The sequence below is a fragment of the Peromyscus californicus genome, unplaced genomic scaffold (genome assembly GCF_007827085.1).
Source record: "Peromyscus californicus insignis strain IS unplaced genomic scaffold, ASM782708v3 Scaffold_4__1_contigs__length_199733344, whole genome shotgun sequence".
Taxonomy (NCBI): Eukaryota; Metazoa; Chordata; class Mammalia; order Rodentia; family Cricetidae; genus Peromyscus; species Peromyscus californicus.
In genome coordinates, this window is record NW_026294562.1 from 102837847 (window position 1) to 102864337 (window position 26491).

General features: G+C 45.3%; 1 protein-coding gene across 3 annotated transcripts in view; it reads left to right on the forward strand.

Annotated features, from left to right (window-relative positions):
• Positions 1–8256: 8256 nt before the first annotated feature.
• Positions 8257–26491, forward strand: part of Rnf169 (ring finger protein 169) — a 73124-nt gene continuing 54889 nt past the window's right edge. For all 3 annotated transcript variants that reach the window (XR_008213215.1, XR_008213216.1, XM_052714182.1), the window contains exon 1: positions 8257–8837. Coding sequence is in view for 1 of the 3 variants with exons in the window: in XM_052714182.1 (XP_052570142.1) it covers positions 8375–8837 (463 nt within the window). In the remaining 2 variants the exon portion in view is untranslated. The remainder of the gene's footprint in view (positions 8838–26491) is intronic.

Consider the following 26491-nt stretch of genomic DNA (forward strand, 5'->3'; position numbering starts at 1 on the left):
TTTTTAGGACAGGATCTTACTACCTCAGGCTGCCCCCAAACTTGCTAGGTGGTAGAGGATGACTTTGAACTTCTGCACCTCCTTCCTCTACCTCCAGAGTACTGGGATTACAGGCCACCACATCTGGTTAATATAGTCCTGGGGATTGAACACAGGGCCTCAGGAGTGCTGAAAAAAAGACTATCATCTGAGCTATATCCTGAGTCCTCTGCATCACTTCTGTGTGCCTGTGTGCTTGTGTGTGCGTGTGTGCGTGTGCGTGCGCGCGCGCGTGTGCGTGTGTGTGTGTGTGTGTGTGTGTGTGTGTGTGTGTGTTTGCGTGCGTGTGTGTGTGTGTGTGTGTGTGTGTGTGTGTGTGAAGGCCCGGTGTTGATGTCTGGTGTCTTCTGTTATTTTCCACCATGTGTGTTGACACGGGGTCTCTCACTGAACCTAGAGCTCACCATTTGGTCTAATCCCGCCAGCTGGCTTGCTCTGGGGAGCCCCTGTTTTTGCCTCCTGTGGTGTGTTACAGGAGGGCTGCCACACTCACTTTTACCTGGATCTGAGCTGTGGTCCTCACTCTTGTACTGCAGAGGCTTTACCAACCAAGCCATCACCCCATCCCTGGCATCTTTTATTTACCATATTCTTTTTGAAGAAATGTTTTAATTATTTTTTGAGCATTTCATACAATGTGTTTTGATCATATTCACCCCCAACTCCTCCTCTTAACCCTTCCCAGATCCACCCCTACCTCTGCACCCCCCAACTTCATGTTCCCCTTTTTCCCCCTTCTCCACCCCTAATCCAGCTTCTGACACATGGTATACCCCAGCTACTCAGAATCCGTCCTTTTCTCCCTGTATAGCGAATCTTTGTGTCTCTAAGTGTTGGCTTCCTCTCCTGTCCCTTCCACTTGGGACTCCTTTCTTCTGTAATGACTTCAGGTTCTTTCTTTGGATCCAGTTCTGTGCAGGTCTAGGAGTGGCTTCCTTCTCTGCCTCCTGCATGTGTTATCTGCGCCACTGTTCGGCTCCTCGCCTGGATTAGCTATGGGTCCACAGATCTGTCTTTCTCATTGACACCGAGCTCTGTGAGGGCAGACATGGTGTGTTTTCATCTCGTGCACTCAGGAATGGGGACTGGACCTGCCACATGGCAGTTTTTATTGTGCTTGGTGAAATCCTCCAAATCGCATATGGCACAGGCAGTCTGCAAAACAGCATTGTAGGTGTTGGAGATGTTCATTGTTGGTCAAAACACGATCCCCAGCCTCATGTTTTTATAACTTAATTGAGAACTAGTCTTTTCGTGAAAAACATGAAAACCCAGTGTTAGCCAGGCATAATGATATGTGCCTTTAATCCTAGCAGTCACAAGGCAGAGGCCAGGGGAATCTCTGTGAGTGTGAGACCAGCCTGTTCTACATAGTGAGTTCCAGGCCAGCCAGAGCTGTATAGAGAGACCCTGCCTCACAGGAGAAAGCTTAGCGGGGCACACTGGTTTCTAGTTCTGATGATTCACTACACGGACTGACAAAGTAGTTCCCTTCTCTAAACCTCAGTTTTCATTTCTGTTAACAAAGGGCTTTAATTAGAAACCTCTGATGATTTCCAAAGCCAGCAGGGCTCTGAGTAGTGACTTTGGCTCCCTAGAAACGGTGTGAAAGAGGCTGTGCAGTCTCTGTTCGCCCCCTGGTGGTCAAATCATGGCATCATGGTCCTGGGAGAATGGGACACTAGGTGGTTGTTTCCAGAGATGGCAGGGCAGAGCTGAGACCAGCAACCAAATAGTGAACAAAGAACCGTCCTCTGTGACCATTCTAGAAAAGACAAACCAAATCCATTGCTGGTCACTGTGCTCTTTGTTCTCGGCCTTTAGCTGAACCCTTCTTGCATCATTTTATTCCCAAACAGGAGACATTTTCTTCAGAGGCAAATTCTTCTGTCAGTATTACTATCTATGCATTCATTTATGATAAAAAAAAAAAATGGTTTCACTGCCTCTCACACTGGTCCTGAATAGGACCATGCCCAATTTCTTTTGGGGCCTTGGTCTAGGCAAAATGAAGCCAGTAAGATTTCTTTGTTGAGGGTTTTGGAGGCAGGCTCAGTGAGCATTAAACAGGTGAGCTGAACTATGAAGGGGCGGCAGATACTAGCAGAGAAAGGTATGACTCTAAATAGCTTACTTGGAGAAATGGGGTTGGGTAGAGTTATTCACTCATTTTTCTCGTATTCCTTCTACCATAAACCCAATGTACACTCAAAGCCACCTCTGTTCCTTTAAAACAACAACTATAACATACAATTTTATACTCATCAAATTTTGTAAAGCATAAACCAAGCTTGGGATGGTATGTAATCCCTGCTCTGACAGGAGGATTGGTGTAAGTTCCAGGCCAGTCTGGGATACAGTGTGAGACTCTGTCTCAAAAGTTAAAAAGAAAAAAAAAAAAGAAAAAGAAAAAGGAAAGGAAATTGATTGCTTAGAATCACAGAGTCTAGGGGGAAGAAGAGTAGGGAAGACACAGAGTCAGGAAGAGGTAAAGAAAGGAGAAGAAGCCTGTGGGGATGGAGATGGGAAGGAGGGATGTGAGGGATGTAAAACAGAGACATAAATATGCCCATTGTACAGGCTTAACTGAGACAGTCACCTTATGGCTCAATATGGTGCCTGCCACACAGTGTAAATTCTCTGTAAATTCTAGTTTTGTTTTTCTAAACCACTTTTTTCATTTAAAAAATGTATGGTTATGTGTGTTTTATCTGCAGTATATCTGTGTACTATATGTACGCCTAGAGCTTTCAGAGGTCTGAAGAGGGCACTAACCCTCTGGAACTGGAATTGCGGGCATTTGTGAGCTGCCATATAGGTGCTGGGAATTGAACCTGGTCCTCTGGAAGGGAGGAAGAAAGAGAGAGGAGAGAGACACACAGAGAGACAGAAACAGAGACAGAGAGATCCCTGTAAATGCCAGGCTTGCCTGTGGGGTCCGACGACATGGAGTCAGGTCTCTCCTACCACATGGGCTTTGAGGGTTGAGCTCAGTTCTTCAGGCTTGCTGCGCCTACTTCATTTCCCCCAATTCTAGGCGCATTCCCAGCCTTCTGTTCTTCCCACACTGAATTGCTTAGTCAGATGCTGCCGCCAAAGCTGAGCTTTGCCGCCGCCTCCGTGCCTCGGCTGCTTCCTCTGCCTGCCTTCCCTCCCGTTTACTGGGCGAACTCCTCAAAGCAGAGCTCTTGAGCCAGTCCCGGACCCCACCTAGGCTCTCTGCTTCCTTAAGACCATGCAGATGCTCACCACACTGCTTCTAGCTTTGCCACACTTCTTTTGTTACAATTACTGATGCATAGGTTTGCCCATCAAAGGGGCAGAACCCAAGTGTTATTGGGTTCGTAGAGTGTCTGGAGGTGTCAGATGGCTTCAAAGCAATAGGCAGAGGGATTAGCTTTGTGAGAACTTCTGAAACCAAAGGAAGGGAGACAAAGAAGCCACCCAAAGGGAGGAGCAGGGCACGAGGGAGGTCTCAGGGGTGGGCTTTCTCTCCTGCTAGCTGGGTGAGGCCTTTTCTGGGCTGGCATGAAGGGGACCTGGCTCTGCAGACAGGACCTTGTGTTGTAGAATATTATTTAAGGTGTGTTACTTTTGTTTATGTTGCATTTGTTTAACTCTGTGAAGCTGTGTTACTGTGCCTGTCTAAAACACCTGATGGTCTAATAAAGAGCTGAACGGCCAATAGCTAGGCAGGAGAAAGGATAGGCAGGGCTGACAAGAGAGTATAAATAGAAGGAGAAATATGGGAGAAGGGAAGAAGTAGCCAGAGAAGCAGGACATCAGGGGTCAGACACCCAGCTACACAACCAGCAATGGAGTAAGAAAGAAAGGTATACAAAAATAGAGAAAGGTAAAAGCCCAGAGGCAAAAGACAGGTTAATTTAAAGTTAAGAAAAGCTGGCAAGAAACAAGCCAAGCTAAGCCTGGACATTTATAATTAATAAGCCTCTGGGTGATTTATTTGGGAGCTGGGTGGTGGGCCCCCTAAAAGAGCAAAAATAATTGACAACAGCCTTGTTTCCATTGGGAACCGTGCTGAATGATTTTTGTTCACAGTCTATCGGCCCAGGAGAGCAAAGCTGGGGTCACCAGCCTGAAGGGAGAGCAAAGGTTTGCAGGGGTGTGGATGAAGAGGAGGAAGAGTTTTAAGGATAGTTCATGACTATGTGGAGCTCTTCACGTTGGGGCACTATGGCGGCCATGCAGTCTTCAGCCTGTGTGAATGGGGTAGCAGAGTGAAGCATGAGACTCCACCCTTGTTCCAGTTAGCATTCTGCACTGAAGTGAGTCTATGGGTCCCACTTTTTCCTGGACCTCTGTGGAGCCAGTGGGGGATGAGAAAAAAGAGTGTGGCCTGCTACTGCCACTATACTGCTGGGGCCAGAGCCCTGACCCTGAATCCTGCTTTCACTCCAGCAATGTAGGCTCAACCACCTGCCCTCAACAGGCCAATTAAAGAGACAGTACAGTGAAAAGCAGACAAAAATGTATTCAATGTGGCCACAGCAGGAAGAGGAACAGAGAGGTCTGTGGGCCACATCCCCCTCCTCTGGCCAATCCAGCTTCTGGGTCCTAACATGAAGCTTCAGTTTAAATACAGTACAAGGCATGTGGAGCTAAGCAGCCATGGTCTAAGTGTGGTCTGTTGTCTGGGCTGGAGTGTCTCCCTCAAGGTGAACCGACAAGCTGTCAGTCTGTGTGAAGTCTCTTTCTGAGAGACAAGTTCCTCCTCTGGCCTGACACCAGTTTCTAGTCTTTTCTTTCTCTCAGGACGAGACGTCCAGGGCAATCTCAATTCCATGGGGCCTGTTGCTTCCTTTAGAGTGTCTTCATTCCCGCCAATGGTTACATTGTTTGGACTTGTTCTGTTCTAGGGCTGGCCTAACCTTGTTGTATCATTTCATAATCTGTAAAGCATCCTTAACAACCAGTCTCTGACGACAATTCAAAACAAGCCCATGTTTTGGTAAGAGAATTGCAGGACAAATTACAGGAACTGAGACTGGCTTAAGGAAAAATTGAATCAAGAGGCAAAGAGGCCAGGCTGCTGGTACCACAGCATAGTCCTTACCACAGGAACAATCCAGTGTGGCTACTATCACCACGGTAAGGACACCACCCCTCCCCCAGTTCTCACCCAAGAGCCCTTGCTGTTGGATACCTGTTGGTCTTCGTTGCTGTGAACAATTGGAAATCTGTCATTCACTGAAGATTCAGAGTTCTGGAAGGAGTGACGAGGAGGCGGAGCCCAAGCCCTGTCCGGCCCTCTCTGGGCAGGGAGGAGTTAGTTGCTTCCCTCTTTCAGCTTCCCTCCTCTTGTCAGAAATACATAGAAGGAGGCATTTCCCAGCAGAAAGGAGATTTAAATGGCGGCAAATGAGAGAGAACAAAATGTCTGCCCAGCCTCAGTCCTCCTCTTCTCTCAGTCTGGTGCTCCTTCCCAGCTGCTCTGCTTTTGCTGGCTTGTCAATCATGATCACAATCTCTGGTTTACACTTGAAACTTTAGAACCATCTTCTTCTGATTCCTGTTCTCAGCATGAATAACTCTTCGCAGATCTGCCTGGCCCTCCATCGCCATTACTGTGTTAGGTTACTTTGGCAACAGCATAGAGGAAGAACTGGGAACTGGGAACTGGTCTTCTGAATTCGAGAGATGGAGGAGACTTTTGAACGCATCCATTGTGACAGTCCTTCCTAGGAGTTTCGGTTAGAGTTGTTAGAGCATTAAGAATGAACCTCACAGATCCTGCCATCCTTCACCCCTGCCTTTGGCTCTGGTAGGTCTGAGGCAACCTCTGGGCTCCATATGCCCGTGTGCACATACTTGTGGTGCATCCCAGGTTGAAAACAGCTGAATTCTAGCACATTTATTTTAAAGCCAAGGAAACTGAGGAAGTGAGCCAATGACCAGGACCAGGACCAAGATCAGATCTGGCATCTGGTCCAGTGATACTCAGATCTCTTACTTTTCCTCCTGGAAAAGAAAATTTCCTGTTTCTCTTTGTGTCCAAAACAGCATGCTACACTGTTTCAGACCAGCAGTGAACAGGCCCTTCAGACTCAAGTCCTACTGAGTGAACAGCTCTCCGGAAGGAGCTGTTTCTAATGGTGCTTGCTTTCTGAATTAGTTAGGGCTGCTATTGCTGTGATGAACCTTGGGAAGGAAAAGGTTTATTGGCTTATAGACACGGGGTCGCAGCCCATTGAGGAAGCCCAGGCAGGCACTCAAACAGGGCAGGAACCCAGAGGCAGGAGCTGATGCAGAGAACACGGAGGGGTGCTGCTTACTGGCTTGCTTCCCCTGGCTTGCTCAGCCTGCTTTCTTAAAGAACCCAGCACCACCAGGTCAGGGTTGGACTGCCCATAATGGGCTGTACCCTCCCACATCAATCACTGATGAAGAAAACGCTCTCCAGGCTTGCCTGCAGCCCAGTCTTACGGAGGCATTGCTGCCAGTCGGGGCTCCCTCCTCTCAGATGACTGCAGCTTGTGTCAGGGTGACAAAGAACGCGCCAGCATGCTCTCTGTACACAGTCTCCCTTGTCAGGACCGGGCAAAATGTCCCAAGAACCTCAAGTGGTAGGAAGTGAGGAAGTGCTGTGGATAAAGCACAGGGCAGCCCAGACCAGATGTCTGTCTGGCAGGATTGGCTGTCCGGGCTTCTGACAGTCTGAACACGGTATTTGCTTTAGTTACTCACTGACCCTCCTCAGTTGCTGGCTGTCTTTAGCCACCTGGTTCTCATCTTGGGAGTCCATGGCTTTTTTTTTTCCCCCTGGTTTCTGACTTTGACCAATCACTCTGCTTTGAATTGGTTAGCACCAACTCTGCATAATCTCATGGAACCCGGGGCCTCTGGATGCCTCCTTCTACATGTGTCAGGCTGACACAAGGCATTGATTGAAAAAGTGATGTCTTTCCAAAGCCTTCGCTTTTCTATAAAGATAATAATATCTTGGTCCAAATGTACCTTAAGGCAGAAAAGTCAGCAGCAGGAGAGCTGGTGTAGAAGAGCCAGCTTTCCATCAGGGGGAGCCATTCTTTTTCCTAAATCCTCTGGATCCAGAAGTGGAAATAAAGTCTGAGCACCCCTGGCGGTGGTGGCACACACCTTTGATCCCAGCACTTGGGAGGCAGAGGCAGGCGGATCTCTGTGAGTTCGAGGCCAGTCTGGTCTACAAAGTGAGTTCCAAGACAGTCTGAGCACCTCTCCCTGGCTTAAACAGGAACAGTATGGCCAGAGCTGGCCTTCAGAAATAAACTGTAGGAGCCAGGGAACAAGGTTTAGAGGAAGTGGGGCTGTGTGGTGGGAGGTCAGTTTGCAGAAGTCACTGCTGCCAGCTAGGGAAGAGATGATGAGACATAAATCATCCAGGGGGACCAGGGAACGAAGAGCCAGGAACAGGCTGGAAAGGAGCCATTTTGGCCAGAAAATGGCAGGACTATGGGAGATGATGAGGAAGTTAAAGATGCCTGGGCTGGGAGCTAGAGGACCTGTGGAGATGGTTCTGTGTCTAGAATGTAGGAAATAAGAAGGGCTGTTTTGAAAGGAGTGTGACATTGGGTTGGCACATGAGGGATGCAGGCATCCAAGTATGTTTCCATAATGACGGATTCAGTAACTCTGAACTGCAGACACTAATGTGGAGTTTCAGAAGGGAGAAAGCGTGAGGGGACCAGGGGACCACATAGAGTGAGAAGAGAAGGGGACCGAGGGCCAAGCTTAGAAGAGTTTCTACATTTAAGTATCGAACAAGGAAGGAACCTGAGAAGGAGTTAGGGTGTGTGTATACGTGAAATAAAGTATGCTTTTGCCCCAGCCAAAGGAGGGGATTTCATGACAGGATGTGGAGAGAGAGGATGACACGAGGGCTGGCCAGGGCTGTTATTTCAAGACTCACGAAAGACTTTTGGTCATGGTAGGCCTCATTTCAATCACAACAAGCTGCCGTGGCCCTGAAGAAAAAGCACAGGCCCTTACCAAATGAAGCGCTTAGGCAGGTTTCTGAATAGCTCACATAGGTGTCATCATTTTATAAGGCTCCATGTCGCTCAGAATTTCCAAGTAAATTCTGGCAGCGCGCAGCCTCTCTGGATCCCGTGCTAGAAACTGCAGAGACTGGAGGGCGGGCCGAAGACCGGATCTATAAAGAATACCATTAAATATTAATGAGCAGTCTTGGGCTAAGCGAGGGGTTCAGGGAGAAACGGCCCCCAGCCGACGAGGTCCTCGCCCCCTCATGAATATGCATTAGGCTGCCCGCCGCGCACTGCCCCGCCCTCTACCCCTCTCCCGGCGCAACGGACTCTCCCTTCAAACGGGAAACAAGATGGCGGCGGCAGGTCCGAGCACTCGGGCTTCTTCCGCGGCAGCCACCGCGGCTCTGAGTCGGCGGGGCCGGCGGGGCCGCTGTGACGAGATGGCGGCCGCGAAGGCCAGGGTTCCGGGCCCGGCCTCTAGCCCCGCGTTGTTAGTGTTGCCGCGGCCGCCACGGCCGGGGGAGTCGGGCTGCGCCGGCTGCCTGGAGACCCCCGGGGAAGTGGCGGCCCTGCCGTGCGGCCACTCGCGGTGCCGAGGCTGCGCTTCACGCGCGGCGGGCCCGGGCTGCCGTCGCTGCCGTCCCCGCGGCTCGGGCTGGGCCCGCCGTCGGGCCCGCGACGACGGCCAGGCCGCCGTGGAGCTGCTGGGCGAGCGCGCCCGTCGCGGACAGCCGGAGCGCTGCCGCCCGCGCCGGGACGGGGGCGCGGCCGCCGCGGGGCCCAGGCCGGACCCGGAGCCGCGCGCCGAGCCAGGTGGAGCCTCCCCCTCGTCCCCTTGGGGTCCAGGCAGGCCCAGCCACCCGGGTCTGGCCTGGTGAGCGGGGTGGAGGATCCCGGGCCCTACTGGAGCGGGTGTGGAGAGTTCTCCTGGGGTCGCGATCGGGGTCTGTCCTGACGCCGTGTGTGTTGGTGAAGGTTGAACTTTGGAACGAACTGCGGGCGTGTTGCATTTGGAGGGGCAGTGAGGGGACCCCGCGCCTTGCGTAAGTCAGAAGTTGGGAAGGAAACAATTCTTGGAACAAGTTAGGGGCATGTTGAAGTTGGTGCGTGGAGGGGGAGGGGCCCCGGAGGATCCCAGAAGCGCTTGTTTCAGTGTTGGTCGGAGGGGTCGTGTTCTAAAGCAGGATGTGTTTTCCTGGGCTCAAGTGGATGAGCGACGGGTGTTGGGTATCCCAGGCTCGGGGGACAGATTGAATCTGAAGCTGTGAAGGGGGCTTTGCAGACTTGAGAGCAGAGTGGGTTGGAGGTTGAGCTCGCTGTGTGGTTCTCGTGCAATCTTGAAAAAATACATGCTTATCACAGAGCCTGGCACCAAGTGAGGATGAGATAAATACCATCTATTTATATTTGTGATAATACTAATCATAAACGCCAGTAGTGCTCGATGGAAAAGCTGGGTGGGATTTAAGTTTTGGAGACGAAGATTGGTTGGCTGGGGCTGTTTTCTGTCTTTCTGTGTTGATTTCCGTCTATGATGCTGGCAGTTTAAAGTTCTGTTGTAGGACTCTTGGCCTGAATTCCTTTCCTTTTTTCAGCATGGGCAGCCCATCACTTGTTGGTGCTGAAGTCTGAGATAGAAAATCGCTTTTGTAACACAAACCAAGACTTAGGCTTCTTTGGGGCACGCCCAGGCAACATATCTACAACTGAGATTTTCAAGAAATGTAAAATCAGCAAATGCCATTTGCTAGCCCTTTTATGTTAGGAATTCTGCCTTACGTTGCTTTCTGTAGGAGAAAGCAGGCATTGCTTTGTGTATATGAAAGTATAGTTCCTAGAAACTACAGAGTCCAGAATGCATCTGTTTTGGTTCAAGCTGAGACACCTGCCAAAGACACCTATCTTGCTTTTCCGTCTAAGGGCTGAGATGGTCTGCGTTTTACTTTCTGTGTTTCATGTTTAGAACATCACAGTGCTTTTGTGAAGTTGTACCTTTATTTCTGTTTTATAGATGAGGCTGAGGCCCAGAGAGATTAAATAACTTGCCTAATGGTGAAAGTCCAATTCCATCTGATTCTTGCTCAATTTAGTTTGCTTTAATTCCTGAGATTATGAATATACAAGGCAATTTCTCTGGTCTCTCTACTACTACATTGACTGTATGGCCAAATAGGAGAGCAATTTTTATTTCTTTATTTCTAGGAGCAGCTGTGAAATATCTGCTTTGAAATTTGAACTATGAAAGAGAGTATTTCTTGTTGGTTTTTGCACACATTTTCCCATTAAAGAAGTTTGTTTCATAAAGGACAGGCTATTAGTGATTAAGGACATTTATTTAAAATGGGAGTCCATAGAATTTATTGTGATATTTAATATCTTCCAGTTATATGTGGGTCATAATGAAAAGTATATTCCCTAAATTTCTTTTTGGATTAGCAAGTATATGCAATCTATTTATTCAGCTAAATAATTTTAGAAGAATAGAAAAATACTACTGAACCAGTCATGATGACGCAAACTTGGGATCTCATTATTTGGGAAGTGGACTCAGGAGGGTCAGGAGTTCAAGATTATTCTTTGCTATGTGAGAAGCTGTTCAAAAAACAAGACTTAAAAAGAATTGCCAAATAGGGTTTGGGAATTATCTTTTAGCTTTAGTGGGTATTTACTGAAGTTATTTATACACAGTATTTTTAAATTAAAATTTTAATGAGGGGGGCAGCAAGATGACACCAACAGTACCAAGCCTGACTTGAGTTCAGTTCCAGGACTCACATAGTAAAGGGAGAGAACTGAGTCTGGAAAGTTGTCCCCTGACCTCTGTGTGTGTGTAGTGGCATATGGACACACCTCCTAAAATAAGTACATAAAAATGTCATAAATTGTGCTAGGACAAGCCTGTGCTCCCACTATTTGGGAGCTAGAGAAGAAGACAGGATCTTAAGTTCAAGATCTTCCTTGACTACAGAATAAGTTTCAGGCCAGCCTGGGCTACATGGGGCTCTGTCTCCAAACCAAACCCCAAGCCCTTTTTATCCTTCATGAGTCGGAGGCAAACAGAAGAAGGTGTTTGGTGAATGCTGCTTTCCCCTCATTTCTACATTTACGCCTCCAGTGTTTACTCTTCCACACCTTATGCATCTTTATGAAGTCCTTATCAAAATTAAAATGTGTATTTTTGCCATTTTTATGCAAAAGGTTGTGTGTTATACCACTGTAGTGTATGTTGTGTGTGTGTATGTTACATGGACATATCGAGGACAGAATAAGATGTCAGATACCTTCCTCTATGCCATTGGTTTAAACTTTCCTATTGCTTCGACCCTCATGTTGTGGTGACCCCTAACCATAAAACTATTTTCCTTCTACTTCATAACTGTAATTTTGCTACTGTTATGAATTGTAATGTAAATATCTGTGTTTTCTGATGGTCTTAGGTGATCCTTGTGAAAGGGTCATTCAACGCCCAAAGAGGTTGAGACCCACAGGTTGAGAACCACTACTTTATGCTGTGTTGCTTTGAAATGAAGACACCTTCCTCTATGCCTTATTGCTTTGAGATGAGGTCTCTGATAGACCTGGAAGCTCTTCATGTTGCTAGGTTGACTGGTCAGCAAGATGGCAGCATCCTCCAGTCTGCCCATCAATGCTGAGGTGACAGATGCCTGGAGCTACACCTGGCTTTTTATATAGGGCTTTGAGCTTAGGTCCTCATTGCAGATCAAGCCCTCGTAGCCCCAGAGCCGTCTCTCCAGCCCTGAAAGTTCCTTTGTTTGTTTGTTTAATAGTACATTCATAATACATTCATGCTGGAAGAGAAAACATCTTTAATATTCTTACAATTGTATGGAATGTTACTAAATGACATTATTTAGCCATCTCTTGGTGAATGTTTAAGTGGAATCTTATCTTTTTTCTATTATAAACAGTTTTTTTTCAAATTTAAATAAAAATTTTATGTGTATGAGTGTTTTGCCTGCATGTATGTGTGTGTGTGCCTGGTGCCCAAGGTGGCCAGAGGAGGGTGTCAGATGCCCTGGAGTTGGTGTCATAGATGGCTGAGAACTGACAGGTGGGTGCTGGGAACTGAACTTCTAGAGGAGTAAGTAGCTAGTGCTCTTAAGCATGAGTCATCTCTCCAGATTCATAAATAATTTTTAAAAAGTTGTTTTGTAAGTATGTGCATTTTTATGGAGAGGTCTCTGTAGCTAAAGTTTTCCTGCCTGACCCACAGTCAGGACAAATCTCTCTCACCTGCCAGTCCCACAGCCTCTCAGACCCGACCAAGTAAACACAGAGACTTATATTGGTTACAAACTGTATGGCCGTGGCAGGCTTCTTGCTAACTGTTCTTACAGCTTAAATTAATCCATTTCCATTAATCTATACCCTGCCACATGGCTCGTGGCTTACCGGCATCTTTACATGCTGTTTCTCATCATGGCGGCTGGCAGTGTCTCTCTGACTCAGCCTTCCACTTCCCAGTTTTTTCTCCTCCTTGTCCCGCCTACACTTCCTGCCTGGCCACTGACCAATCAGTGATTTATTTATTGACCAATCAGCAACACATTTGACATACAGACCATCCCACAGCAGGTCTCCCACAGCTTCAACAGATTTTCGAAGGGTTGCTAAAGAAGAGAAGAAGGAAGAGGTTCCGAACTGTTTCCTTCTGGGTCCTCATTGTTCCAGAGAGAAGACTGAAGTGGAGGGGAGAAAGAACTAGTTACAAGTTGCTGCAGTGAGGTAGTAGATAAACAAGAGCCAAGAGTACTGCGTACAAGACAGAACACAGACTTGGTGACCGTGAAAGGCCCATGTTGACTTTGTTTGGTTTTTTGATAAGATCTCACGTTGTAGTCCAGCCAGCCGGAATGAAGGAGGTGTGGAACTTGTGACTATTCTACTGCTTCTCCTGAGTGCTGAGCTTGCAAGTATGAGCTCCCAGCCTGGCTCCAGACGGCTTTTACTGGAGGCGGCTGAACTATTTGCATTGCATTTCATGTAGTAACTACAGCAGCAGGAGGTCTTGTGTAGGAACACTAGAAGTGTATCTCCTAGTGGATTCTTACATCAGTTAGGCCAGCTAATGAAGGAAGGAAGGGTCGGGGCTGCTTTGTAAAACTGGAAATGAAATTATATTAGGTTCCCTGCTGTTGAAGTGAGATTCTTTTGTTTTTATTTAGTTGTTTATTTATTTGAGGCCAGGTTGTGCTCTGTTGCACAGGCTGTTTTTAAACTCCTGCAGTCAAGTGGTGTCCTCACACTTCATCCTCTGCATATGCTACTGAAGCTGCTTATTGTGGTTTTGCATTTGGAGACAGGACCTTGTGGAGCCTGGCAGGCAGTCAACTGGAGACCTTCTAACCTTAGTCTCCCAAGTGGTGGGATTCAAGCATGTGCCACTGTGCACAATTTATTTATTTTTTGAAAAAGATTTCAAGGGGTTGAGGATTTAGCTCAGTGGTCGAGGGCTTGCTAGCAAGCGCAAAGCCCTGGGTTCGGTCCTCAGCTAGGGGGTGGGATTTCAAAGTACACTGTGGGCCTGGAGAGATGGCTCAGTGGTTAAGAGCACTGACTGCTCTTCCAGAGGTCATGAGTTCAATTCCCAGCACCCACATGGCAGCTAATATCTGTCTTTAACTACAACATCTGACACCCTCACACAGACATGCATATAGGCAGAACACCAATGCACATAAAATAAAAATAAGTAAATTATTAAAAAAAGTATACTTGGATTGTCTATGAAGACAAGTGTAGTCTGTACTTGTTGAAAATTTTGGTTGTGTTTTTGACATTTTTGTGGCTTGACATTTTATTTATCTAATTGAGACAGGGTCTCACTGTGTATCCCAGGATGGTCTCAAACTTAGAGCAGCCCTTCTCCCTCAGTTTGGAGAACCTCCCTGGGTGCTGGGATTGCAGGTGTGTACCACCATACCTAGTTTACTCGTTGTTTTTGCCGACCCGTGAAGCCCAGTCTGAAGGCTGCGGCAGTGATAAGATCAAGACTAACTCCAAGTTGAACTTGTCGTTCTTTGAGGCTGTGTGGTCCTTGTCTGTGTGGACATACTAAGTATTCATACTGTCTTGAGCAGTGTGCAGGGGTTTATAATGAATACCACATTTTGCTAAGCATTGTTCACGCTGGTGAACAAAATATTATAAATCTCTTTCTCATGGAACCTATATTCTAAATTTAAAGGCATTCTAACATGTTGATTTAAAAACATTTACTACATAGGCGTGCATAAATTTAGAACTGTACATAATAATTAAGTTTAAGCCTTATTGAAAACGATTAAGGAATTTTGAGAATTAAAGCCAAAGATGCTTCTAAATTATACTGTTTTTGATCTTGAAATGGGAACTTTATAGTTTTTAGGACAATTCTTTTTTCTTCTACTACAGGTAATGATTGAAGTAATTCTAGTATAGTCAGTATAATTCTAGTAAGTTAGACAAAGACTGATAACCATTTTAAGTTGGCAGGGTTTTTTTTTTCTATTTTTGTCTTAAAATTGAATTTCAAAAAATTAGTAGATAAAAAAGTGAATAGTACCTTATGTATCCTTCCTTTTTTGTTCCATAGTCTTCCCACACAAATATCCCTGTTCACACTTCCTGTTCACTTATGATTAACACACATTTTAAACATTTGCTTTCAGTGAAAAGCAAATAGTTTTGGTCTATTACTCACTCAGTTGTCAGACAACATCTGCAATGTGTGTTGCCTAAATTGCTTTTAGGACTAGTGAATAATGAAACTGTGTGATTGTATAAAAGGACAGGGATTTCCCTGGTCTATAAGGATTTGTTTCAAGATCTATAAAGTGACTCATCCCTTTCTCCTTAGTGACATACATAAGCATGTCCTTTTGTGTTGTACTAAGTGGGAACCATGTGCTTCACTCCTGTTTACGTGCTGTACAGAACTCAGTGGAGATTACCTCACCATCTCTTCTGGCAATGAAATGAATTACTGTGGAAAGAATAGCTCAGATCTGTGGATTCAGATTGAGCAGCAGGAATTCAGGTGGTGGTTCTTCTCTTACTCCTGCTCCCCGACTTCTGGTTCATTTAGAAGAGTTGCCCACCCTGAATTCATTTGTATGTGAATTTACTCAAGAATATGATATCCATTTTCATTGCATTTTCTTTGATTAATTTACTGAATATTTGGTTCCTATTACTTTTTGAAGACATTTATTTGTTTTTATTGGTCTCAATAAAGCCAGTCTGGCCCAGGAGTTAGAACACAGAGTGTCTAGGAGAGAGTGGAAGGATGGGGGAACAGGACTTGTTGAGTGATAGTGGACTTTGGATGCCTTGCCCAAGAGTGAGGATGCACTGGAGAATTCCAAAGAGGAGTTCACATTTGCACTTTAGAGACTCTGATGGGGAAAGTGACACGTGTTAGAAACCCTAGTTGTCTTTGGAAGGTGGCTAAGGTAGATTGCACCCAACCAGGCAAACTGGTGACTTTCCATGTGTGCATGCGTTCCTGAGCTTGCTGGGAGACAGTAGTCAACAGACACAGAGCTATCCAAACTGTTGAGTCCTTGAGCCCTGCTGTGTTATCCCCCAGCAGGCTCAAGGGATCTGAGTGAGGGAGGAGGTTCTGTTTTTCTCTTCCTGGGGGGTTGAGTTGAGGTTAGCCATGTGTAAGAAGCTAAGACTTCTGCAAAGCTCTGGGGTTCTTCATGGGCTATATTCTCTGTGAAAGGATTGGCTATAAAAAAAATTTACCCTCCATCACAAAGAGAGAAGAAAAAAATCTTGTCTTGATTTGCCTGGGCTTTTTTGCAAAGAGGAACTTTAAAAATTGTTTTCCTAAGAAACTAGAACACAGGATCTATAGCTTTTTCACATTCAAGATCAGAGAGGTTTTGGTTCAAATAACCTATGCTGAGAAATTAATAGAAAAAGTGTCTCTAAGCTAGTGAACTATGTAAGTCCCGTGGAGAAACTAAAACAAGACTATCAGGGACATGCTCCTACCCCAGACAGCTCAGGGTTCTTCCAGAAGAAAGAAACCCAAGCTGAGATAAACTCAGTAAAAATGACGATAGAAGCCAGCAGGGTTCTGCACAAAGGAGAGGTCACAGACAGAACATGGGGACTGGCGCTCCTGGAACTGAGCGGTAGCTCAGAGGATAATTAAAATGAGTGTAGTTCAGGACTGAAGCTATTTGAGAACTGAATATCTTTTATATAAAGATATCCAGAATTGAATATCCAGAATTGAACACCTCAATGAACAAGCCATGAAATAATTTGTAAAACTAACTAGTGGAATCCATAGTCAGTGAGGGTGAACGGTGCTTTTACATATGAGAAAGTGGGTGAGTGTGTGAGGAAGCTCCTCAGATACACATAGACTAGAAAACCAGGAAAGAGAGCTGAGGGGCTGATCAGGAAGCTCCCAATGTGTTAATTCCAGGAGAAAAGCAGAGAGAGCAGGGGGATGTAGGATCTGAAGGTAGGATGACTTGAGAGAATTTCAGAATTAATAAAAACCCTGAATCTTTTAATAATCACGAAGTCCAGCAAGAATTGAAAAACACAGAGCCATAACTAAAGACACTGTGGTGAAACCACAGCTCTCCTCCCCCTCCCCTGCCCCCGTGCTGGGTATGAACCCAGCTTCTAAAGTCACAAAACCAAGTGGTCAGCTCAAGTTAGAAGACCAGCAGTGGGGAAAATTCAGAGGGACATGATAGAAAAGAATGGGGAAGTTTCCAGTGAGAGGAGAGGAAGTTTTGGCCTCACCTGATACACGCTGTTGCTCTCGATGCAGCCTTTCCAGTAGTGGTCATCTGCCTTAGGGGAGCTCACAGAGTTCATCTCACACAGATGAATTATGGGTCATTTCTGTAGCTGTTACTACAATGAACGAAGTTCTCATATCTCATTATGAATAAATCTTGAAAAATTGTACAGTGCGAAGTTAGAAAAGGCTCCAGCTGATACCATGTATATAAATAGAAAGGTGCACAAAGATGGGCTTATTTGAAGGGGGCCTGAGATGAAGTCAGCAGTGAAGACTAGTCTTTCTGGTGGTTAGTGACAGAAGGAAATGGAGGACAGAAAGGGAGGGAGGGCCCATCTCTACAGAAGAGGAGCAGGGCAGGCGCCTTTGCAAAGTCCCCATTCTTGGGAGAGAGCTAAAGTGACAGAGATCATGTTTCTCTTGCTGCCCATTTGTTTATGAATTGCTTCTGGTTTTCCAGTGGCTGGAGATAATTCACCTCATTTTGGTAGGAAGCAGTTAATGGTTAAAGGAGGTCAGGGCCAGGCCTGCCTAGTAAATTGACACTGACTGAAAGCTTATGTGCTGCTGTCCACTGTTCTGAATGTTTCCATATACATAATTCCTACTTAAACCTCATGCTCCCTCCCTCCCTCCCCCCTCACCCCCCCCCCCCGTGTGTGTGTGTGTGTGTGTGTGTGTGTGTGTGTGTGTGTTTGGAAATCTAGTGCACAGAGTTCTTCACATCTGCTAGGAAAACGATTAGGTTCTGTAGTTCATATGAAACTTTTGGTGACAGGATTGACTGAAAGTGCTAAGATCAGAGATGAGGTCCGGGTGGCCTGATTTCATGGTGCTGCACTACCTGGCACACAGTAGGTTCTTAAGCATGTGCTGGATGAATGGGGTAGCTGTCTGTATTAGAGCCTAAGTTCCGAATTTCTCTACTTTAACACCAACCCCGATGGAGTCATGGACTGAGATTTTTCCGTTTTGTTGAATTTCTTTTTCTTCAGCAGCCAAGACTTATTATATATGTTTATCTGCATCAGTAACTTGATTATAATGTTTAGGATGATGTGTGATGCTAATTGAGTAGTGAAAGTTACCTGTGAAAGGAGAGAGAGGGGCATTCTGCAAATGTACCGTCAGGCCAGGGTTTTTTTTGTTTTGTTTTGTTTTGTTTTGTTTTGTTTTTCATCTTGATAGGCACTGTAGTGTTTTTTTTTTCCCCCAAACATAATTTCTTTATTGAATCTTTGGCGATTTAACATCATGCATTTCCCTCACCTCCCAGTCCCCCCATATCCACCCCTCACCCCTGCAGTGCCCCCCAAAAGAAAATTAAAAAAAAATCAAACCAAAGCATAGCAAGCAAGCAAGCAAACAAACAAACAAAAACAAGAACAAACCAACCAACAAACAAACAAAACCCTCTTCGATTCTCCTTCTTTCCCACCTCTCTAACACCTCTTCCTTTGTCCTGGTGGCATTGGGAATGGTGTGTCACGTAGTCTATCCTTTTGTCCAATCAGCTTTACTAGCAAATGCTCATCACGGTGAGTCACTGGCTGGTTCAAGACCTCTGGTTTCTGGTACACCATCATTACTGGATCCTCACCGGAACACCTTTGGGATATCTTGTGGCCATCCTGAGTCCTGGAGATCCTGCGGATATTGTACCACAGGACCAGTCCCTTCACAAGCTCCAGCGGATTCTAGATGGAGTAGATGTTAGGGTGGGCCAACCCAAGACCCTGCTGTGGGCCACTGGGGCCACCTGCCTCAGGTAATGGGGCAGAGCCAGCTCTCCTATGTCCCTGCCATCAGGGTCCATTCTCCTTCACCTGTGCTGAGGGGTGGGGCCATAGCTCCCAAGTGCAAGGGCCAGCTCTCTCTTCGAGAAGCTGGGCCAGCAAAGGGCGGGCTGGCTCAGCATGGCCCTCTGATTTCATCACGCATGGTTCCTATGGTCCCTGAGGTGACACAGGCCACAGACATAGCCCTCAGCAGCAGCTTGTGCCCAGACAACATCCTGGCTCTGGTGGAAGCACTGGCCACTCATATCAGGATGCCCCCCGGACACCACCAAGGCCGCAGGTTGTGGCTCCAACGCCAGGCTTCTGTGTGACCTTTGGTGACAATACCATACTCCAACTTCAGCACAGACTCCAGCTGTGGTAGGACCATGGACCCAGACAGGGTTCTCAGGAGCAACTGGGTCTGGAACAGCAGTATTCTTATGTATTTATACTTTAACTGAGATCAGAAGGATTATAAAATGCATACATGATTAATAATATCTTCTGCTCACTACTAAAGTGTAACTATTTATTGGTATACTGAAAAGTATTCTGGAAGAAAGATAGTATGAAAAGTAGTGGATCTGAATGTGAATTCTGGCTTGAGGCCCTGTAATAGCTGTGAGGCTTTGGGCAAGCTGCTTAAATTGCACCTAAAATTCATTTCTAAGTTTGAATAATGGTTGTATTGGAAAGTGGTATGGATTAGGTGAGATGGCACATGTTAGGTGCTTTAGAGAAAGCAAATTCCTAATACTAGCTTTTATTCATTATTAATATATTCATTAACTATTGTGCCAAGCACAGTGCTAGTTGCTAGGGATACAAAGAAGAGTAAATCACAAGCTTCTCTGAAGACTGTCGAAGAAATTGTTTTGACAGTAGTGTGCAGAATGGATTTATGGAGAGCAAAACCAAGTATGGAGAAACTTAGTAGTCATTTGCATTCAGTATAGGAAAATTAAACACCAGAAATGCACGAGGGCTGGAGAGATGGCTCAGTGGTTAAGAGCACTGCAGCCGGACTGTGGTGGCGCACACCTTTAATCCCAGCTTTCAGGAGGCAGAGCCAGGCGGATCTCTGTGAGTTCAAGGCCAGCCTGGTCTACAAAGCAAGATTCAGGACAGGCAACAAAACTACACAGAGAAACCCTGTCTCGAAAAACAAAACAAAACAAAAACCAAAAAAAAAAAAAAAAAACCAAAAAATGCTGGCTGTTCTTCCAAAGGACCCAGCACCAAAGTCCCAGCACCCACATGACAGCTCACAACTGTCTGTAACTCCAGTTCCAGAGGATCTGACACCCTCATGCAGACATACATACAGAAAAAAAAAAGCACAATGAAGAAATTGGTAATACTGTATGCTATTGTTTTTGCATTTCAGAGACAACCATTGTTAATGAGGATAAATTTTGCCAGACTTTTTATTTGCTGTTCCAGTTAGTAATAACTGTCAAGTTGACACAGACTAGAATTATCTGAGAGGAAAACATTGATTGAGGAATTGCCTAGATCAGATTGGTCTTTGGGCATTTTTGGGGCACAGATTGGTCTGTGGGGGGCTATTTGGTAATTAATTGATGTAGGAGGGCCCAGCTCACTGTGGATGGCACCAGCCCTAGGCAGGTGCTTCTGGCCTATATAAGAAAGCTAGTCAAGCATGAACCTTGGAGTGTGCCAAAGAGGAAGCTAGCAAGTAGAGTTCCTCAGGATTTCTGCTCCAAGTCCCTCCCCTGACTTCCCTCAGTGATAGACTGTGAACTGGAAGTGTAAGCCAAACACCCGATTTCCTCCCTAAGTTGCTTTGGTCAGGGTGTTATATTACGGCAACAGAAAGAAAACTAGAACATGTGTGAATAGGTATGTGTGGCTTGTGTGCAAATTCAGGTTTATGTTTAATCACCTAAATGTCTGGAATTTCAGAGTCTGGGAAATTTCTACCGCATCACGATTTTACTTAAATTTATCCTGTAGTGTGTGAAATTTAGTAACTCTGTGTGTGTCTTGTTCTTGTAATTCTCTCACAGTGCAGATGTTTCTGGCTTGTTAAGTAGGATATGAAGGATTTGTCAGCTTTAGGCATTGTTTGATATAGGCAGGAAATTTTGGAGGTAGAAGAATTCACATTTATGGAACTTACTTTGACTGTATGCTAAGACTTTATGCTGTATTTAATGGAGAATTCCTAATTTGTGTAAGACACTGGACTAGGTTCCTAGAAAGGCTGTACTTGAGAGCAAAGTGTATTAAAAAGAGGAACGCTGAGGGAACAGTGTGCTTTCACATTTGCTTTGGAAGAATACATTCTGGGAAGCTTTAGGGGTGGTAAGGAGGTGTAACACAAAGGACAGTGTTGGCTGGTTATTCATTCCATTCTTTCCAGGGGGAGTGGATGGCACTGCCCTAAAGACCAGTGAGCTGTGCTATCCCAGACTCATGTTTTCAATAAGGCTACTTAGGTGATTCTAGAGCGCCATAGTTCTTCAATGTAAGTGTAGACTCTTTGCACAATGGATTATGTCCATTTTCTTAACTGTTTTCCATCTGTACTGCTATCCATCTTTGGCTAACCAGAGGTGCGTCTGGGCATTTTAAAAGGCATTTGGTACAGTAGTTGGATGAAAACGAACACTCACATAAACCAAACCAACAGCAACAGAAGACCCCAACCGAATGGACTGAATTGTGAACTAAAAACAAAATTGCAGAACAGATAGTCTTCATGGGTTTGTTGTCAAGGGATCAGAGAATCGGTACCTGTGGGGTAAGAGCTTAAGAGGCTTTTCTCTTTAAGATAGGTGATACCAAGTCAACAATAGATATGTTACATTTGTGTATTATGGTAGAGGGGAGAAATTGATGGTTCCAGAGACTTTGAGTAGAGAACTGAATGTGGAAGTTTATATTCTCATTGGATAATTCAACAAACACTTTTTGAAGGCACTGAATGACACTTGAATATATACTTGGTGATCTTCTCTATCTTCATGCCTAGGCAGTGAGGCAGAGTCAAGCCTTCATAGCATGTGTGATACTTGCTAGTGCATTTATAGAATGCTGTGAGTGTCAGACAGGTAATGTACTTCTCTCTGGGTTAGTAGAAAAGCTTTAGAAAGGAGAAGGCAGGATTTAAAGTATGGATAGAGGATCATCCTGTGATGAAGGAGAAAAAGCATATTTTAGGAAGAAGCAGCATGTGTGAAGTCATGGTGTAGTTCAAGTATGACATCTTAGGAATAGTGGGTGAGGGCTGGTGACAGGTACTATTGGAGGAAGGGTAAAGATATACTTGGAGTGGTAGGTTTAGGGTCCTATTGTATAGATCTTGGAGGGAGTTAACGGCTAGCCAAAGTTACTCATTAGGAGGATGATAGGGCCAGATCTCTTTATACAGAGCTAGAGAAGCAAAGTTGAGGATAGATGGAAAGACAAAGAGTTTGAGAGACGGGGAGGCTGCCATTGAATATGCACACTAGCTGTCCCCAGTAATACTGGAAGATTAGTTGACTATTCAGATAGGAGTTACTCCTATTTTATAGTTAAAGAATCAAGCTAGCTAGGAAGAATAGTGGAGGTACAATCCAGGATAGGGTACAATTGAGCACAGGTCTGTTTGGTTCCAGATCCTGGACTCTTTCAAACTTAGGAATCAATTTCCTGATGATTGTTGTCGTAGTCAGTGTCCTATTGCTGTGAAGAGACACCATGACCACGGCAACTCTTATAAAGGAAAACATTTAATTGGAGATGGCTTACATTCAGAGGTGTAGTCCATAATCGTCATGGCAGGGGTGTAATGGGAAGCATGGCAGCACACAAGTGTTGGAGAGGTAGCTGAGAGTTCTACATCTGGATCAGCAGGCTGCAGGAAGAGAGGCACTGGGCCTGGCTTGAGCTTTTGAAATCTCAAAAGCCCACCCCCCCCAGTGACATACTTCCTCCAACAAGGCCACACCTCCTACTAGTGCCACTCCCTATGAGTCTATGGGGGCCATTTTCATTCAAACCACAATTACGAATAATGTTTTGCCTCACATAGAAGAAATCAAAGGTCGTTGTTCCATGGTGGTGGATGTGATGCTGTGGACACATGTGGTTCTTTGCTCGCCTTGGATGAGAGCTCTGAGGCCAAGCCCTTCTTCTCAGCAGCTGCTGAGTCCTGTTCCTACATTTGATTCTGTGACCTCTTTAATCATAGGGTTTTACTGATGATCCATTGCAGGTTGCCTAACAAGAAAACATTGCTTTGGGGGCCATTTTTAGATTCAGTGTGGAAGTCTTATTTGCTTGTCTCTACCTTTACCTCTGCCTTTGCCAGTCTATTGACCTCTCCTGTCAGTCCTCTGATTCCGGAGTTGGCACACTGTGGCCACTGGTTAGCACAGCTCCACCCTTCCTTCCGAAAGCGTTGCCTGTCCTTCCAGCCCTGCTCTCTTCCCCGTGACTCCTGACTGCAGCACTTGGCTGTAGGGTTGATTCGGCAGTTGCTTGTTCTGTGTGACTGTTAGCCCTGCAGCTCTTCTGGGACCTCGTCTAGATGTGTCTAGCTAGTAAACCAAACTAAACTTCTTTGTGGAAGGTTGCATGCTCGTATTTGTGTGTTTTCTCTTCTCAATCACTTTCCTTCTTCACTGCTCATTTCCTTTTTGACCTCCTAATGTCTTGTGACTGTTTCCATGGTGTACACACACACACACACACACACACACACACACACACACACTCCTATGTTAGCACTTTGATTTTCTTTTTCTCCTTTTGTGAATTCTATTAAGTCACCATTTTTTTTTTTTTTTTTTTGGTTTTTCGAGACAGGGTTTCTCTGTGTAGCTTTGCGCCTTTCCTGGAACTCGCTTTGGAGACCAGGCTGGCCTCAAACTCACAGAGATCCGCCTGGCTCTGCCTCCCGAGTGCTGGGATTAAAGGCGTGCGCCACCACCGCCCGGCTAAGTCACCATTTTTTTCTAGCATGTCAATACTCTAACAATGGCTTTTCATCTTATTAAAGCAATGTATATTATTGGATATTCTAGTTACTGCCCAGCCCATTGCCCTGTGCAGTGTACTCAATAAATGAATTTAAAAAAAAAATCCCCTTGTCTTATTTTGGGTTACTGTTGCTATGGTGAAGCACCATGAGCAAAGCAACTTGGGGAGGAAAGGGTTTATTTGGCTTCCACTTCTACATCACTGTTCATCACTGAAGGAAGTCAGGACAGGAACTCAAACAGGGCAGGAACCTGGGGGTAGGAGCTGATACAGAGGCCACAGAGGGGTGCTTACTTGCTCAGCCTGCTTTCTTACAGAACTCAGGACTCTAGCCCAGGGATGGTACCACCCACAATGGGCTGGGCCCTCCCCATCTGTTGACTCCCATGGGTGACCTTACCCTTTCTGAGGAGTGGATGGGGGAGTAAAAAAGACATGGGGGATGGGAACAGGATGAAAGGAGGGAGGGGAAACTGGTTGGTATGCAAAATAAATTTTTAAAAGTTAATAATAATAATAAAAAAGGAAAATGCCCTCAGGCTTGTCCACAACCCAATCATAGGGAGGCATTTTCTCAATTGAGGTTCCATCCTCTCAAATGGCTTTAGCTTCTGTTATTAGCCAGCATAGTCCTCTATATAATTTTAATAGCTAAATAATAATCCATTGTCTGACTAGTCATAATTAGCCTAATCAATCTCTCAGTGTTGAGCACTGAGGTTATTTTTGGTTTTCATTTTGTAGTGAAAATCTTTTTAACTTTTTAAAAAATATTTTATTTTTTATTGTGTATACAGTGTTCTGTCTGCATGCCAGAAGAGGGCACCAGATCTCATTATAGATGGTTGTGAGCCACCATGTGATTGCTGGGAATTGAACTCGGGACCTCTAGAAGAAGCAGCCAGTGCTCTTAACCTCTGAGCCATCTCTTCAGCCCCTCTTTTACGTTTCTTTGCGTGCATGTGTGTGTGTGTTGGATTACAGCGTGCTTGAGGAGGTTGGAAGACAGCTTGAGGAGCTGGCTCTTTCCTTCTCTGAGTGGGCCCTGGGGTCAAATTCAGGCCATCAGGCTTGGTGGCAAGCATCTTTGCCAAGCCATCTTGTGGACCCTGAAAAAGTTTTTATCTAAGTGTTTCTGTTCTGTTCTAGAACATTTTATTTAGATACATTCCTAGAAATTAAATTATTATATCTGAAGTTACAAACATAAATTCTTAGTGTATGAGCTGTGAAATTTTGATTTGATTAATGCTTTACCAAGAGATGCTTTAAAAATATAAACAGTGAAATTGAGTGTAATGGTGATTAGAGATGTTCAGGTTTATCCATTGGTAGGTAGTCTACATACTTGATTCTAAATTTTACTAGCTTTTAAGAAAAGTTTTACAAAGATTTATTTAAAATATACGAGTGTTTTGCTTACATATATGGATTACCCAATTTGCATACCTAGTGCCTGTGGAGGTCAGAAGAATGCATCAGATCCCCTGGAACTGGAGTTATAGGCAGTTGTGAGCTACCGTATGAGTGCTGGGAATCAAACCCATGTCCTCTGGAAGAGCAGCAGGTGCTGCCCGCGTTCTTAGTTCTTAGCCTTTTCCCTCTACCCCGTCTTCTTCCCAGGCAAGCACTCTTGGTAGTGCCTGCTGTAATTCTCCCTGGCTTGAGTGAGGAAGTTAGCAGTTGTGCTGGTTTAGTGCCGTTGACGCTTGGCCGTCGCCCACACTCTCAGAAGGAGCAAACAGAGAAGAGTAGATAATAAGCTTTTATTTCCTTTGTGGTGCTGGGATTTGAACCCACTGCCCACCTGTGTGATGTAAGTGCTCTGACTCTGAGCTGTATCACCCCCAATAGTGTGGGGGGCATATTAGTTTGGGTTTAGCACACATTGATGATTTACTTCTGTTCCTCCTTCCATGCTGCAGAGTGTGTGCTTAATTTAACGTTAGAATTTCTCCTTTCGGAGGGCTGGCTGTGGAGGGCTGGCTGTGGAGGGCTGGCTGTGGAGGGCCGGCTGTGGAGGGCCGGCTGTGGAGGGCCAGTACCTGTCATCTCAGCACTCAGGGGACAGTGGGTTCGGCAACATGGTGCGACTCTCTTCACAGAGTTCTCTTTTCATATGTTTTGTTTGACAGTTGTTTGGAGGTTGGTGGATAGGCGCAGACATACATACATGGCTAAGTTGAGAGTGTATCAGTAGTGATTTGTTTTCTGTGTATCTCTGCACTTATGTTTTGAAGAGCTACAGTGTTTCCCCTTTATCTGCCAGGGACATGCTCCAAGACCCCAGTGCATGCTGGTAGCTGTGGATAGGATCAAGCCCTGATTTTTCCTATGCACACGTTTAACTGTTTTAACTGTATCTAAGTCTCAGTACTGTGTTCAGCTGCCATAGACAGTTGTGGTGTCTTCTCTCATCTCAACCTCAGTATGCATCAGAACCAAGCTTCTTTTCTGTCTTTGCTATCAAGATTTTAATCATTTAAAACTGTTTTTACATTTATTTATTTTGTGTATATCTGTATGGAATCAGAGGACAACTTACAGGAGTCACTTCTCTCCTTCCACCATGTAGGTTTCTAGGATTGAATTGATGTCATCAGACTTGGTTGCAAGTGCCCTTACCCTCTGAGCCATCTTGGTGGTACTATTTTAGCCTTTTTAGAGTGTTTTCCCATGGGTCTATTAGGTTTGTCTCTTCCTTCTTATTCATACTCTTTCATTCTTAGGACCTATGTCTCTGTTAGAACATTCACTCAGTAATAATTGCTCCAACTTCGCCTCCTCCCAACTATATCCTCACTTTTAGAGGAGTTTCATGCCACTTTGCCCATGCCCCTTAGAGGCAGAAATGCATTGTTTTGTGTCTAGAACTAATCCTCAGTCCCACCTTTTGGCCTCTGCTCAACATCACCATC